The following is a 14810-nucleotide window of genomic DNA, read 5'->3' on the forward strand; positions in this document are numbered from 1 at the left end:
TGATTGGGGGTATTCTAGAGGCCAATCCACCTGCCAATCAGTTTTTTTCTTATTTTCCTCCCCAAAAACTAAGGTGCGTCTTATACTCTGAAAAATACGGTACCTTGTTTTAAATAAATAAGGTATTAGACCACCTGAAATATAATGCAGTAGATTTAAAAACAAATGCCTGAGTGTGTTTCGTGAAGTTAAAAGATTTTGTCCAAACTTTGCCTTTGGTTTCTGACATTTAGCAGGCTTCACCTTTAGAAAGCCGTCATCTTTTTCCAGTTGCTAAGTATCTGTTGATGTCCTCAAAGGCTTTTTTTAGTGGCCCATTAGCTATTTTAGTTTCATTTGTTCCAAATTATGTTTGGGGCTTCATCGTTTTCTATTGGATTTTGGATAAATATTGCTAGGCACTTGGGGAATCTCTGATTAAGAGGCTGGAACGAATGCTTTAATTTTTAAAAAGGGTAGTAAGGTTTCAACCAATGTATTATGGAGTCCATTAGCCATGACTGCAGTGAATGAATTCCCATATTCAGGGTTGGGCCAACTACTTCAGTACTCTTAGCGGTAGCCGGCAGCAGGTCCTCCCACCTTTAGTGAGGACCTTTCTACCCACTTATCTGAAGCTCTTAAATTAAATAAATTAAATCTATAAACTGATGGAACGCACTGCATGGACTTTGACAAGGCCTACAGACGAATCCAATGTTATACAACTAGAATTTATGGTCTCCTGGTTTCTAGTTTAGGGCTTTAATCAGGGGTGAAATGCTCCCGGTTCGGACCGGATTGGCCGAACCGGTAGCGATGGCGGCGGGTGGTTCAGAGAACTGGTAGCAAAGATCCCTGCCCCCCCCATGTCCAGCTGAGCCACACAATCGTCAGAGCCTTTTTTTTTTAACTTTTAAAAGCATTTTTTCTTCGGCCGAAAAAATGCTTTTAAAAGTAAAAAACAAAAAAAGCCTCTGATTATTGTGCAGCTCAGCTGGGATCATCAGAGCCTTTTAAAACCTTTTCAGCCAAAGAGGTTGTAGAAAAAATGCTTTAAAAAGTAAAAAAGAAAAAAGTTGGCCACACCCACCCAATTACATTACCTCCCCTACCAAGCCCCGTCCACAGAACCAGTAGTAACTTTTTACATTTCATCCCTGTCTACAATACACTGTCTCTCTTAAATATGGTACAGCTCATATTAAACTAGCAGAGATTTTCTCACATTTCGGGGTGCAGGGGGGAGAAAGACTATCTCCTACTTATCTGTGATCTTCTGCAGACAAACTCGATTTTCTATCCCTGGGCTCTCTAATATTTAGGAAGACAAGAAGTAGGTGACTGTCAAATGAATGCTCACGTCATCCTGAGCCGACACAGGATATTTCTGGCCAAGAGAAGCTAAGTGTTTAAGGATGCTAAGGATGTTAAGAAATCAAAAGGCAAAGTGATCCTTCTTTTGAGGTTCCGTTGGCATCAGCTGATCCATTCTGGAGACAAAAATTTCTCAACTAATAATCCCTACATCTATGTCCGCATGCAGTGTGTTTCTTTGGCAGTATGAACATTATGTTGAATCCTGTGGTGAAATCTGAACCGGTTTGGTACTGGTTTGCTGCCCACACATGCGCAGCATGTGCCAAATGCGTGCTGCGTGTGCATGCGCAATGCACCAAACGCATGCTCCATATGCATGCACAGTGCGCATCAAACATGCACGTTGAACGTGCGTGCGTGTGTAGTACATGCATGCGCAGTATGCGCTAAAGGGAGACTTAGGAAGGTAAGTAGAACAGCAGGGGAGGGATCAGCTGTGCAGTGCAGTTTAGCTTTGCTAGAAAGCAGGATTTCCTGTTTTCTAGCAAAGCTAAACCCTGCTGCACAGCTGATTGTCGGAAATACCTGTTCGGAGGAATCGGTAACTTTTTTTAAACTACCAGTTCAACCGAACTGGTAGCTAACTACCAGTTTGCCCAAACCAGTAGCTTTTTATTTGCTACCTGTTTGCCTGAACCGGTAGTTTTTATCACTACCTGTTCGCCCGAACTGGAGGAAACCGGTAGCATTTCACCCCTGGTTGAATCGTGCACAAGACATTTTGAGTGTCCCCTCCTCCTTTGCTGCCTTCAACAGTACCCCAAATCCACAAAATCTTCCTTTATTCCAGGACAGAGCCAGCTCTGTGAAAGCTGCGCTCTACTTACCACAGTAACGGCGTCATTCAGCAACGACTCGCCAAACACCAAGATGTGCAAAAGTTCATTGATGTGAATCTCCTCGAATACAGCCAGCACAGCCACAGGATCCACCGCGGAGATGATGCTGCCAAAGAGCAGGTTGTCCAAGAGACCAATGTCTGATAAAAGAGGGCCACCTATCCGGCACACGGCATACATCAGAGAGCCTACGAAGAAAGCATTCCATAATGTCCCAATCACCGCGAAAATCAAGATGGTGCCCACGTTCTCAGTGAATTGGCGCAAGGGCAAGAAGTAACCAGCGTCCAGGATGATGGGTGGGAGAAGGAAGAGGAAGAAGACTTTGGAATTCAGGACTGGAGGGTTTTCCCCCACGGCTTTAATGAGCGCACCAACCAGCAGTCCTACGACAATGAGTAAGCAGCTCTCAGGAACTATGCTGGAAAGGGTCGGAATCACATGGAATCCTGTAAGTAGAGACAAAAGCAATATGATCAAGGTTTTAGCAGCTTTAGTAAAGCTGCATCCTCCAGTTCTTCAGTTTTGCCAAGATACTAAACTTACATCATCTAGGCACTGATGATGTTACCTGGTTTGGTAATGAAATGTCGGCAAGGAAACAAAGAAGTTCAGAGAGCACCAAAGGATGTCTTATTACACCATCTCCTAGAATCTGGATGTGAAAGACTGAAGGATCCTGAAATAAGACTTGGTCCTTTAAAGCAGGGGTCTCCAACCTTGGCAACTTTAAGACTTGTGGACTTCAATTCCCAGAGTTCCTCAGCCAGCAAAGCTTCAATTCCCAGAGTTCCTCAGCCAGCAAAGCCGGCTGAGAAACTCTGGGAGTTGAACTCCACAAGTCTTAAAGTTGCCAAGGTTGGAGACCCCTGCTTTAAAGAAACACAGTGGCACATTTGGGCTCTAGGACAACCTGATTTCTGCAGCAGACTATATTGGATTCTGTGATCAGCCTAGAGTATGCAAAATGGGAATATTAGCATGAAAATGTTCTTAAGTCATTAGCTGCAATGTTACATGTAGCTAAAGGTAAAGTTAAAGGTTCCCCTGGCACATATGTGCTAGTCGTTCCCGACTCTAGTGGGCGGTGCTCATCTCCGTTTCAAAGCCGAAGAGCCAGCGCTGTCCGAAGACGTCTTTGTGGTCAGGTGGCCGGCATGACTCTACGCCAAAGGCGCACGGAACACTGTTATCTTCCCACCAAAGGTGGTCCCTATTTTTCTACTTGCATTTTTGATGTGCTTTTGAATTGCTAGGTTGGAAGAAGCTGGGACAAGTAACGGGAGCTCACCCCGTAATGCAGCACTAGGGATTCGAACCGCTAAACTGCTGGCCTTTCGATCAACAAGCTCAGCATCTTAGCCACTGAGCCACCGCATCCCTTCTTACATGCAGTTACCCTGCAGTAAACTCCAGATAACTCAGCTAGGCTCATTAGGTTAGTAAAATTGCACAGCTAGAACAATTCATCTGTAATGAATCTGCATTTTTCTTACCACATCTCCTCTCCAATTTAATTCTCATCTCGTATCACATCCAGAAGTTGACTTGAATGAGAGGAGGAACCTGGCACAGTTTAATTATTGCCCGCTCTTCCTTATTTAATGTCATATGTATCATCATTTCCTTATTTCCAACCATCAGTCTGGGCTTGGCATGATGAGGTAGCCCATAACTACACCATCCCCACCAACAGACAGTGATCAGCAGTCTGGGGAGAACTGAGCCTGCAAAAGTGAACCAAACAATTTTGTGGGGAAGGTATGCTCTTAAACATGAGAGCAATTTCCAGAAAAAAGCAAGAAGACCGAGCACATTCAGGGATAACATAATGCTGACCAATTCTTGGAGGTGGAATAATATGAAACTGTTAAATCCCAAAGAGGAACAATTCTCATTTTGATATTCTGTTGGCTGTTCCCTCTAAATACAGAGATACACAATCCCAGCTCTCCCCTCCCTACAATCTGTTATCAATTTTTTTTAATATTTCTATAAATACAAGTTGGTATTTTGTTTCGGAACAAAAATGACGGTAAGCACAGCATGTTGTATCTTTGATTCTCTGGACAAAGGGACTCTTTTCATAAGAAGCAGCCATTTTTAATAAACACCTGTTGCTTCAATCTTTCCTGCTGAACCTCTGGGCACAAGAAACCACCTGTTTTGAGTGGAACCTGTTGAGCTGTAAAATAGAGCACCAAACTGTGATTGCTTAGAACAAGTCTGTCAAACTCGCTGTCCTTGGGCCGGATGTGTCATGCGCTGGCCATGCCCACGCCCAGTTTAACAATGCCCAGAGAACAATGCCCACACCCGCACCCAGAGAATATATGCAACATTTCCCAAAGAATCCACCTGAACTGTCCATATGCAGTTGCAGGGAGTTGCATAGTTCTCAATCATTTCAAAGGGATAAAATCTTGAGAAAACAGCCAACTGAGTCAAAAATTAAAGAATGGAATGTAAAATAAACTTTTAAATTGAAGAACCTAAGAATAACTGTATACCGCTTCAAATCTAAAAATCCATCTACTCCAATGCCGTTTTTCAAAAATGGTCAAATACGTCAGAGGTGAAATGCTCCCGGTTTGGACCGGATCACCCAATTAGGTAGCGATGGCGGCGGGTGGTTCGGAGAACCAGTAACAAAAATCCCTCCCCTCCCCCCGGAGCTGAGCCGTGTGATCATCAAAGGGTTCTTTTTTTACTTTTAAAAGCATTTTTTTCCTTCGGCCAAAAAAATGCTTTTAAAAGTTTTTTAAAAAGCCTCTGATGATCACACGGCTCAGCTGGGATCATCAGAACCCTTTAAAAGCATTTTTTCTACAACCTCTTCGGACGAAGAGGTTGTAGAAAAAATGCTTTTAATAGTAAAAAAAGAAAAAAAATAGTTGGCCACGCCCACCCAGTCACATTACCTCCCCCACCAAGCCCCGTCCACAGAACCAGTAGTAACAAATTTTACATTTCACCCCTGAAATATGTTCACAAGAAAAGTATAAGACGAAGAAAGTATCCCTTAACTTGTTTTCTGGCAAGTGACACCAAGAAAACTTCTCTTTTATTGGCAATAAAGCTAGCAGCTTTTACTAGCACTATCCTCCTTCGATTTGCTCCAATAACACTTTTCTGATACAAATACTCCTCACTCATTTCTAATCAGGTCAGTTTAGAAACCGGTCAGAGGGATCCCAAAAGTGCTTTTTCAGGAGGCAACTGGACTTTCTTGTTTTTTCTTTGAAGATGTTTCGCTTCTCATCCAAGAAGCTTCTTCAGCTCTGACTGGATGGTGGGGGAATGGAAGGATTTATATTCCTTGCAGACAGCTGGTGATTTGCATCCTTTTTAGAAGGTCCTTGAAGCACTTGGAGGTTTATCTGTGCCTTCAGGGTCACCGGAGTGGTGCAAATAAATGCCTCTTGTAGCCTGCAATTTTTCTGGAAATCCATTCCTACTCCCACACCATTTGAAGGGCGTTCATCCTTCAATCCCATTCAAAGAAAAAACAAGAAAGTTCCAATTGTCTCCTGAAAAAGCACTTTTGGGGGCAACCGTGACCTGGATGACTGAGAAACTCCATCGACTTTCAACAATGGGAACAATACCAAAAGAAATGGTGCATAGCTCCTCCCTCAGTTGAGATATTTTAGAAGAAATCGGACAACCATTGACTGGATATGTTCCAGCTTCGTAATTCTTGCATAAGTGCTGACGCTGAGAACTCAAGGAGCATCTTCTCCCGTTGTATTATTTAAAGCAGTCTATTTATTATTTCAAGCTGGTCTAAACAAGCTAGTTTTGCAGGGGGTTCCGGAGATTATTTTTACAGCAGGTCTTCATCATTTTCATCCTGGTATCGTATTAACTTGGCAACGCCCAAAAGTAACCAAGAAAACCAGACTAAACACGAAAATATACATATGCTCAGAGTTGTGTCATAGAATTATATGCACAGCTTATAGAATTCAGCCTTTCGCCAATATTTCTAGCAACACCACCAGCTGGGACAATGCAACTCTTGCACACACTGCAGGGAAAAAAAAATACACCGGTCCCAGGAATGACAAACGTCTAGCCGAATTCAGAAACGCTCTGGATGCAGCAGCTTTAAGTTTGACTTCTTCACAGTGACATTCCACTTCCCCACCACATCATCTTTTCTCCTCCTCCCCATAGCCTCATATCCAGCAGACAAGAAACCGGTGGGGTCATCTAAGGACAAAATGATGATTCAGCAGGCTGCTGCAGCTGTGAGAGGGAAAATGCATAGCCCGCACCACCATAATATTAAAGCGGCAACCGCTGAAATGGATGGAGGTACCTGTTTCTGCTTTCCATTCCACCACCACCCCCATTCGCTGAATGTAGAGCAGTGTTTCTCAACCTTGGCAATTTGAATTTTAACGAGGGGACATCGACTCCCAAAATTCCCCAGCTAGCCAATCAAGGTAGAGAAGTACTGATCTGACAAGAATAGAATAGAATAAGAGAGATGGAAAGAACCTTGGAGGTCTTCTAGACCAACCTCCTGCTCGGGCAGGAAACCCTATACCTGTAATGGCGAACCTATGGCATGCGTGCCAGAGGTGGCACGCAGAGCCATATCTGTGGGTATGCGCACCGGCCAGCTGCTGAATTCCGGGTTCCAGTTGGCCTTCACACGAAGACCCGGTGCAAATGGGTGAAGGCCAGGAGTGGTATTTACGTACCTTCGCTACTGGTTTGCAAATGTGTTGCCCTAGCTCAGCTCCAGCGCACATGCGTGCCTGGCCAGCTAATTTTCAGGCCTTCCAGAAACGAGCTGTTTCCGGCCTCCGGAGGGCTTCCGGAGGGGTGGGGAAGGCCGTTTTCGCCCTTCCCAGGTTCCTAGAAAGTCTCTGGAGCCTGGAAGGGTGAAAAACAGGCCTACTGGATCCACCGGTAACCTTTTTGCCATCACGTGCCAAAAGAGGGGGAGCATGGGGAGTGGGTTGTGTGCGCATGGGTGGGAGGCATTGAATTATGGGCGTGGGCACGCACACACGCACATGACCCCCGTGCTCCCCCTGCTTTTGACACGCGACGGCAAAAAGGTTAGCCATCACTGCCCTATACCCATGATGGTGAACCTATGGCACTTTATGTTCCTAGATCAGGATTTTTTCAATCTTGGCAGCTTTAAGATAGATGGACTTCAACTCCCAGCCAGGCTGAATGAGGAATTCTGGGAGTTGAAGTTCCAATATCTTAAAGTTGCCAGGGTTGAGAAACACTGACGGAGAGAAAATTACATGATGAAGTTGGTTACCAAGTTGCATGAAAAAATCTGGAGATCAAGCAGCAGGTGTCTATCCCCTTTCAAATTACTACCAATTTTAATACGGTCCTTGTCAGGAAAGGTAAAAGTCAAGGTTTCCCCTGACCAGTCGTGTCCAACTCTAGGAGTGGGGCTGAAGATGCTTCGGTGGTTACGTGGTCAGCATGACTACATGCTGAGGCACATGGAACGCTGTTCCCTTCCCACCGAAGTGGTACCTATTTGTCTAGTCGCATTTGCATGCTTTCGAACTGCTAGGCGGGGAGGAGCTGGGGCAGGGGTGAAATGTAAAATTTGTTACTACCGGTTCTGTGGGTGTGGCTTGGTGGGGGGAGGTAATGTGACCGGGTGGGCGTGGCCAACTTTTTTTTTTTACTTTTAAAAGCATTTTTGTCAGCCAAAGAGGTTGTAAAAAACATGCTTTTAAAAGCCTGTGATGATCAGGCAACTCAGCTGGGGTCGCCAGAGGGAAAAAAGCTTTTAAAGGCTTCTGATGATCCCAGCTGAGCCACACGATCATTAGAGGCTTTTTTTTTACTTTTAAAAACATTTTTTTCAGCCGAAGAAAAAATGCTTTTAAAAGTTTTTTTTAAAAAAAACCTCTGATGATCACGTGGCTCAGCTGGGGCATGGCGGGGGAGGGCAGGGATTTTTGCTACCGGTTCTCTGAACCACCCGCCACCATCGCTACCGGATCAGCCAATCCCGTCCGAACCAGGAGCATTTCACCCCTGAGCTGGGGGCACATTAACGAGAGCGGCCCTCAGGTATCAAATCCAGGCTGTCAGCTTTCCAGTTGACAAGATCAACATCTTTAACCACTGAGCCATCGTGCCCTCTTGGTAGCCTTGCTAGTGCTTCTTATTTTTTGCCAAACTAAGCCACATAAAAACAGGTGGAAGTTGGTGGTTGACATAAAGATCCTCTCAATGCACCTCCTTTGCCTGTAGATGTGCATGTTCTTCGCTTTGCTAAAGACTGCGAAGAAATCACTTTCCAATCACAAAAGGCAGAGAGAATCAAGTGTGAATTAGACTCACACCTAGAAATTATGCCTCTCACTTTGTCCCCATGGGCTGCCAGACTTCCATTAGGAGGGAATGCCTAATGAACATAACGTTCAAAATTCTTTTTTCTTTCTTTTTTTTTCTTTTTTTTTTTGGACAGTTCTAAAAATAGGGAGAATGCTTTCATTGCGTCTTTGATCTTGACGAAATTCAGAGCACTCATTCAATTTGCAATTTCTATCGTTTTTATAACTGGAGCTCCCGGACAGCAGGAAGCAACTTGGAATATTCTCCAAAATGTACTGCATGGCCAACAGCCAGATGATTAGACTACAACGTATAATTAAAAATCAGGCTTATAAAGTCACACTTTCTGCTGCAGAGAGCATCTTTCAGCTAGAGGTGAATGGGTAGGAAAATTCTGAATCTCTAAGAACAAATAAGACTTTTTTGATCGCCTTTTGATAAGATCGATATGTAAGAGCCGGGGTGGGCTTCAAAACTTTTAGCAAAGGGTTTTTTGCCCAGTTGCTGGATGGTCGTGGCCACGGGGGGGCGGGCTCTCCGAACTGCCTGTTCTCCCGAACCCCTATGAGCCCTCAGCAGCCTACCCCTGATAAGAGCCATCCCCAGGACACAAGCCACTTGGCATCAGTTATCTCAGGGGTCCCCAACCCACAACTCCTGGTCCATGGACCAGCACCTAGCTGCGGCATGTCAGAAACAAGCGAAGCCCCATTCGTGGAATGCAGGCAGCACAAAACCACACTCCCTCTGGTCAGGGGTAAAATGTAAAATTTGTTACTACCGGTTCTGTGGGCATGGCTTGGGGGGTGGTGATGTGACTGTATGGGTGTGGCCAACTTTTTTTTTTTACTTTTAAAAGCATTTTTTCTACAACCTCTTCGGCTGAAGAGGTTGTAGAAAAATGCTTTTAAAAGCCTCCGATGATCAGGCAACTCAGCTGGGATTGCCAGAGAAACCTTTTAAAAGCAATTTTTTACAACTTCTACAAAGAGGTTGTAGAAAAAAATGCTTTTAAGGGGTTCTGACGATCCCAGCTGAGCCGCGCGATCATCAGAGACTTTTTTTTTTACTTTTAAAAGCATTTTTTGGCTGAAGAAAAATGCTTTTAAAAGTAAAAAAAAAACCCTCTGATGATCGCACGGCTCAGCTGGGCATGGAGGGGGCAGCAGGAATTTTTGCTACCAGTTCTCTGAACCACCCGCTGCCATCGCTACCAGATCAGGCAATCCAGTCTGAACCGGGAGCATTTCACCCCTGCCTCTGGTCCACGGAAAAACCTCTCTTTGGTGCCCAAAGAGTTACCTGCCTCGTGTTGGTACAGTTCCTTCTCCAGGAATTTCTGCATGAACCCCAGTCTTGTTCTCAACATTCTCTTGCCAATGTTGATAACAAAGCTCAGATCAAAATGAAGGTGGAATGAACACTAATGAGAGCGAACTGTCTTGACAAAACGGGCTGCGTGTAATGCTATCTGAGTACAGGCAGTCCTCGACTTACGACCACAGCTGAGCCCATCATTTCTACTGCTAAGCAAGATAGTTGTAAAGTGAATTTTACCCCCATTTTACAACCTTTTCTTTGCCACGGTGGTTAAGTGAATCACTGCAGGAGTTACGTTAGTCACGTGGTTGTTAAATGAATCTGGCTTCCCCATGGACTTTGCTGGTCAGTGTTGGAGCATTCACAACTTCTGCAGGCAAGTTGTTCCATTGATTAATTGTTCTAACTTTCAGGAACTAACTTTTCTTCTCCCTCGGTGCCCTGAATTTTTAAAATATTGATTGTTCCGATTTTTAACTGCTCTATCGCATTTTAGACGGTGGCCTATTCGTCCTCAGTTTGCTTCATTGACATGTGATCACATGTATGTAAAGCAAGTAACAACAACCTGGATGGAGGCCTTCAAATTGTGACACGAACACAAATGCACATACCCATATCCTTCTCTAAGAAGGAGGGGGGAACACCCTGAAATTCACACGAGATCCTCTTTCCCAATCGGTTTCCCAATCCCAGATGTTTTAGGCCAGGGGTCTCCAACCTTGGCAACTTTAAGATTTGTGGACTTCAACTCCCAGAATTCCTCAGCCAGTTTTGCTGGGAGTTGAAGTCCACAAGTCTTAAAGTTGCCAAGGTTGGAGACCCCTGTTTTAGGATGCAATTCTCATGAATTCCAGCCAGCACAGGCAAAGGGTCAGAGGAAAAAAATCTAAAGGTTGAATAAAAGCAGAACAATAAACACTCCCGAAAGCAGCAGGAACTTCTATGCATCTTTTTTCCCATCTGGGGAAGCAAAGATTTAATTCTGAAGTCAAGACTCTGGTGCACTTCCCACGTCATTGGCTTCTTGCTGTAACCAAGGGAAACCCTCTTCTGCGCTTTAAAAACTTTTTTTCATGGTGCCACACAGCAGCTTAAAAAGGGAATACTATGACAACAGCTGGCAAATACTGTATTTTTTGGAGTATAAGACGCACCTTTTCCCCCCCAAAAAAGAGGGTGAAAATCTGGGTGTGTCTTATACACGGAATGTAGCCCTGTCCAGCTTCTCAAACTGAGGTTTCAGAGGCTGAAAAAAGCATCAGAAATGGAGCTTCAGAAAAGAAGCCCCCAAACAGAGCTTCAGAAAAAGAAGCCCCCAAACAGAGCTTCAGAGGCTTTTTTTCTGAAGCCGTTTCGGAGGCTTTCAGAGGCAGGAAAAAAAGTTTTTTCTGAAACAGAGTTTCAGACATTTCAGAGGCTGAAAAAGAAGCAAAAAAAAAAAAAAAGCAAGGCACAGAGCTCACAACCAAGGAACCTGTGGCTAAAATTCACCTCTGGGAACAGCTGATTGGGGGTATTCTAGGAGGCCAATCCACCTGCCAATCAGCTTTTTTCTTATTTTCCTCCCCAAAAACTAAGGTTATACTTAGTTATACTCCGATGTGTATTATACTCTGAAAAATACCGTATGTCAAATGAGGATCTGCCCTACTGTATAGGGAAACATGTATTAAAATTTAAATCGAAAGATGGCCAGTTTTTATTTAATTCCCCTTCCTTCCTTCCACGGGACCCGCAGAAAAATATATGAAAAGTAGCAGTGGTGAGATTCAGCACCTTTTCGGGAGAACCAGTTGTTAACTTTCTAAGCAGTTCGGAGAAACGGTTGTTGGAAGAAATATTATTTTGTTTTTTTTTCCCACTTTACAGGGCTAATCCTGTAAGGAAGGCAGGAAGGAAACATTCTGGTGGTGTTTCTAGCCTAATGTTTATTGCCCTGCTTACTGCCTCTCTGGTTAACCCTTATTACATTGTAACAGCCAAGGCGAAGCACCCATTGACGTGAATGACGTTAAGTTGGCCACATCCACACAGTCACATGACCACCAAGCCACGCCTACCCAGCTGGTCATTAGGGCAGAGAACCGGCTGTTAAATTATTTGAATCTCACCACTGAACAGTAGTTCAAATATATTTAAACGACGTTATCTAGCAAGCAGAAAAACTCCTAGATCTCCTTGGGTTTTGATATAGCTACTCCTTCTAGCACCCCATTGGCTTGCTCCCTGTCAGTCGGAAAACAGTCTTGGCTGAACTCTTGTAATAAACAGAAAGCACCAACTATTGCAATCCAAGTAACAACATAAATAACCCATAAATGCTGTAAGTACTTCTATCTTATTATTTCCACTTTGCTTTTCATGAATTCTTTATCTGCATTGCTAGCAGGTCTACAGTATACACCTCTCCCTCCCTCTCCCCAGTGGTGCTATTCAGCCGGTTATATCCGGTTCGGACAAACTGGTAGCAGCAGCTGCGGGAGGCTCCACCCACCCACCCGGACGTCTTCACGTCCTGTTTTTGATACTCTGCACATGCGCAGAAGGTCCTGCGCATGCATAGAAGAGGCGTGTGTGCTCCCATTTGTAAACCGGTAGCAAAAGTAAGTGAATACCACCCTTCTCTCTCTCTCTCTCTCTCTCTCTCACACACACACACACACACTTCCTTCTTCCCTCCCTATTCTCTTCTCCAACTTTTTAAGCTAAATCCTAAATTGCTTTTCTTAACTTCAATTCCTGAGAACTTTTTTTTTAATGTTTCACTAAAATAAAAAAAAGGAACTAAATTTCATCCTGATTTTCAGATTCATCTTTTGATGCCAAGTTTTATTACTATCTTCTTTCCACTCCTTTGCTGATCATTACATTTTAAGCCGGGATAGCTCAGGCAATAGAGAAGCCTGTTATTAGAACACAAAGCCTGCAATTACTGCAGGTTCAAGCCCGGCCCAAGGTTGACTCAGCCTTCCACCCTTTATAAGGTAGGTAAAATGAGGACCCAGACTGTTGGGGGGGCAATAAGTTGACTTTGTAAAAAATATACAAATAGAATGAGACTATTGCCTTATACACTGTAAGCCGCCCTGAGTCTTCGGAGAAGGGCGGGGTATAAATGTAAACAAAAAAAAAAAAAAAAAGCCCCTGGGCAGCTGTTTTACTTTAGCCTTATTGGGAAAGCAACTTGCTGCAGGCAGCATAAAATGATAGACCAATAAAGACTAACTGCAAAAAGTTAACTTCACATCTAAAAAAGGAAGTGTAAGTGCGGATTATACACAGTGATAGGAGAGACCTTTATGATGGCTTGGCCCTAAGGCAGGGGTCTCCAACCTTGGCAACTTGAAGACTTGTGGACTTCAACTCCCAGAATTCCTCAGCCAGAATTCCTCCAACTTCTTTATTGTTGCTTTGACTTGCTTTTCCTTCTACCCCTCTTTATTTAAAGTATAGCAATTAAAGTATAAAGCAGGCAAGAGATAATGGATGGATGATTCCTGTTCTTGGTTGTTGTTTTGAATTGTCTTTTCCTATCTCCCGCTCTCTATCTCCCCCCCGCCTCTTTCTCTTTTTGTAGGCAGGTGACATGATTAGAAGTTAGATAGGAAAGAAAGGAAAAGCTTTTTAATATAGGGTGATATGATTAAAAGCTAGAGTAAGAGATAGAAATAAAGGGAATATTAATGGATTACATTTTTATTTGATAAAATAAAAGTAATAATGAGAAATAGGTGGAATAATTGAATAAAAGATAGAGTCTAACCTAATATAGATGTGTATTGTTATGGGAATTTCATACATTGATTGAATGTGATATAATAATGTTTGATCTGATCAGTTTTGTTTGTACTGGAATGTATGGCGCCCAGATGCCACACTGTTCATGCATTGATTTGACATTTTAATAAAAAAATAAAAAACGTAAATGAAAAAAAAAAGAATGACAATTGAATATCTCCACACGACTCCTGACCATTTAAAAAATTCTTGGGCTGGTTGACAAGGCTGATACAATCTAATTTCTTCTCCCTCCCTCCTTCCTTTTCTTGTTTCTCTCTCTTCATTTTACAGCTTTCTCTTCCTTGTGACTTAATTGCCAATTTGATAAGAGTTTGCATTGCAGAGCATGAATTGACAAAGCAACCCGTCATGGTGGCGGCTGTAGCATTTGGGCTGTGTTCCCTGGTATAAAGCAAGAATTCTGAGCATCCCAGGCTGGCTATTTTGAATTTCACATCTTATTAGCACTGAATAGTATTTATAGATCTAAACAGAAAGAATGAGTCATGAAGTAATTATGGTTTCTCAAGCAGAAGAATAAGCAGCTGGTACCCACCACATAATTCTTCCGAGGCTGTCAAAGAGTCTTTTGGACCCTTGAAAATTGAAAACGAATAAATTGAGAAAACCAACACAGAAAAATTAAATTACATGGTAATTAAAAGTACTAGAATCATTCAGGACGTTGAAAATATTAAGTTAAAAAAACGATGGTGTAGTTCAGTGATGGCTTTTTCTCGTCATGTGCTGAAAACGCACGAGTGCGTACCGGCACCCATAATGCAATGCACACATGCATGACACACACACCCCCCGCTTCCCTGCCCACGCACATGCACACGAAAGCCCCTCACACTTCCCCCCACCCCCCGCGCATGTGTGCATGATCCCCCCGCCCCCGTTTTTGGCCTAGCAGCCTCCCTGCCGCCTCCTGGGCCCAAAAACAGGCTGTGGGGGGCATGCTGCACCCCCTGTGCTCCGCTCACCTGCGCCCCCCATGGTTGCACGTTTGACCTCTCCCTCGCGCATGCATCTCCCGCATGCGCCCTGCCCCCCGTGCATCCCGAAAATCAGCTGGCTGGTGGGAGGCGCGCGCATGCATGGTGGAGCTGAGCTGGGCGACGGCTCGCGTGCCCGCAGAGAGGGCTCTACATGCCAGCTGTGGCATACATGCCA

At 44.0% G+C, this 14810-nt stretch overlaps 1 protein-coding gene across 1 annotated transcript in view; it reads right to left on the reverse strand.

The window, feature by feature from the left end:
* SLC9A1 (solute carrier family 9 member A1) overlaps nucleotides 1–14810 on the reverse strand; it is a 125021-nt gene that overhangs the window by 35365 nt on the left and 74846 nt on the right. The window contains exon 2 of the mRNA XM_058195914.1: nucleotides 2119–2647. Coding sequence (XP_058051897.1) covers nucleotides 2119–2647 — 529 coding nt within the window. The remainder of the gene's footprint in view (nucleotides 1–2118; nucleotides 2648–14810) is intronic.

This window comes from Ahaetulla prasina, chromosome 10 (genome assembly GCF_028640845.1).
Source record: "Ahaetulla prasina isolate Xishuangbanna chromosome 10, ASM2864084v1, whole genome shotgun sequence".
Classification (NCBI taxonomy): domain Eukaryota; kingdom Metazoa; phylum Chordata; class Lepidosauria; order Squamata; family Colubridae; genus Ahaetulla; species Ahaetulla prasina.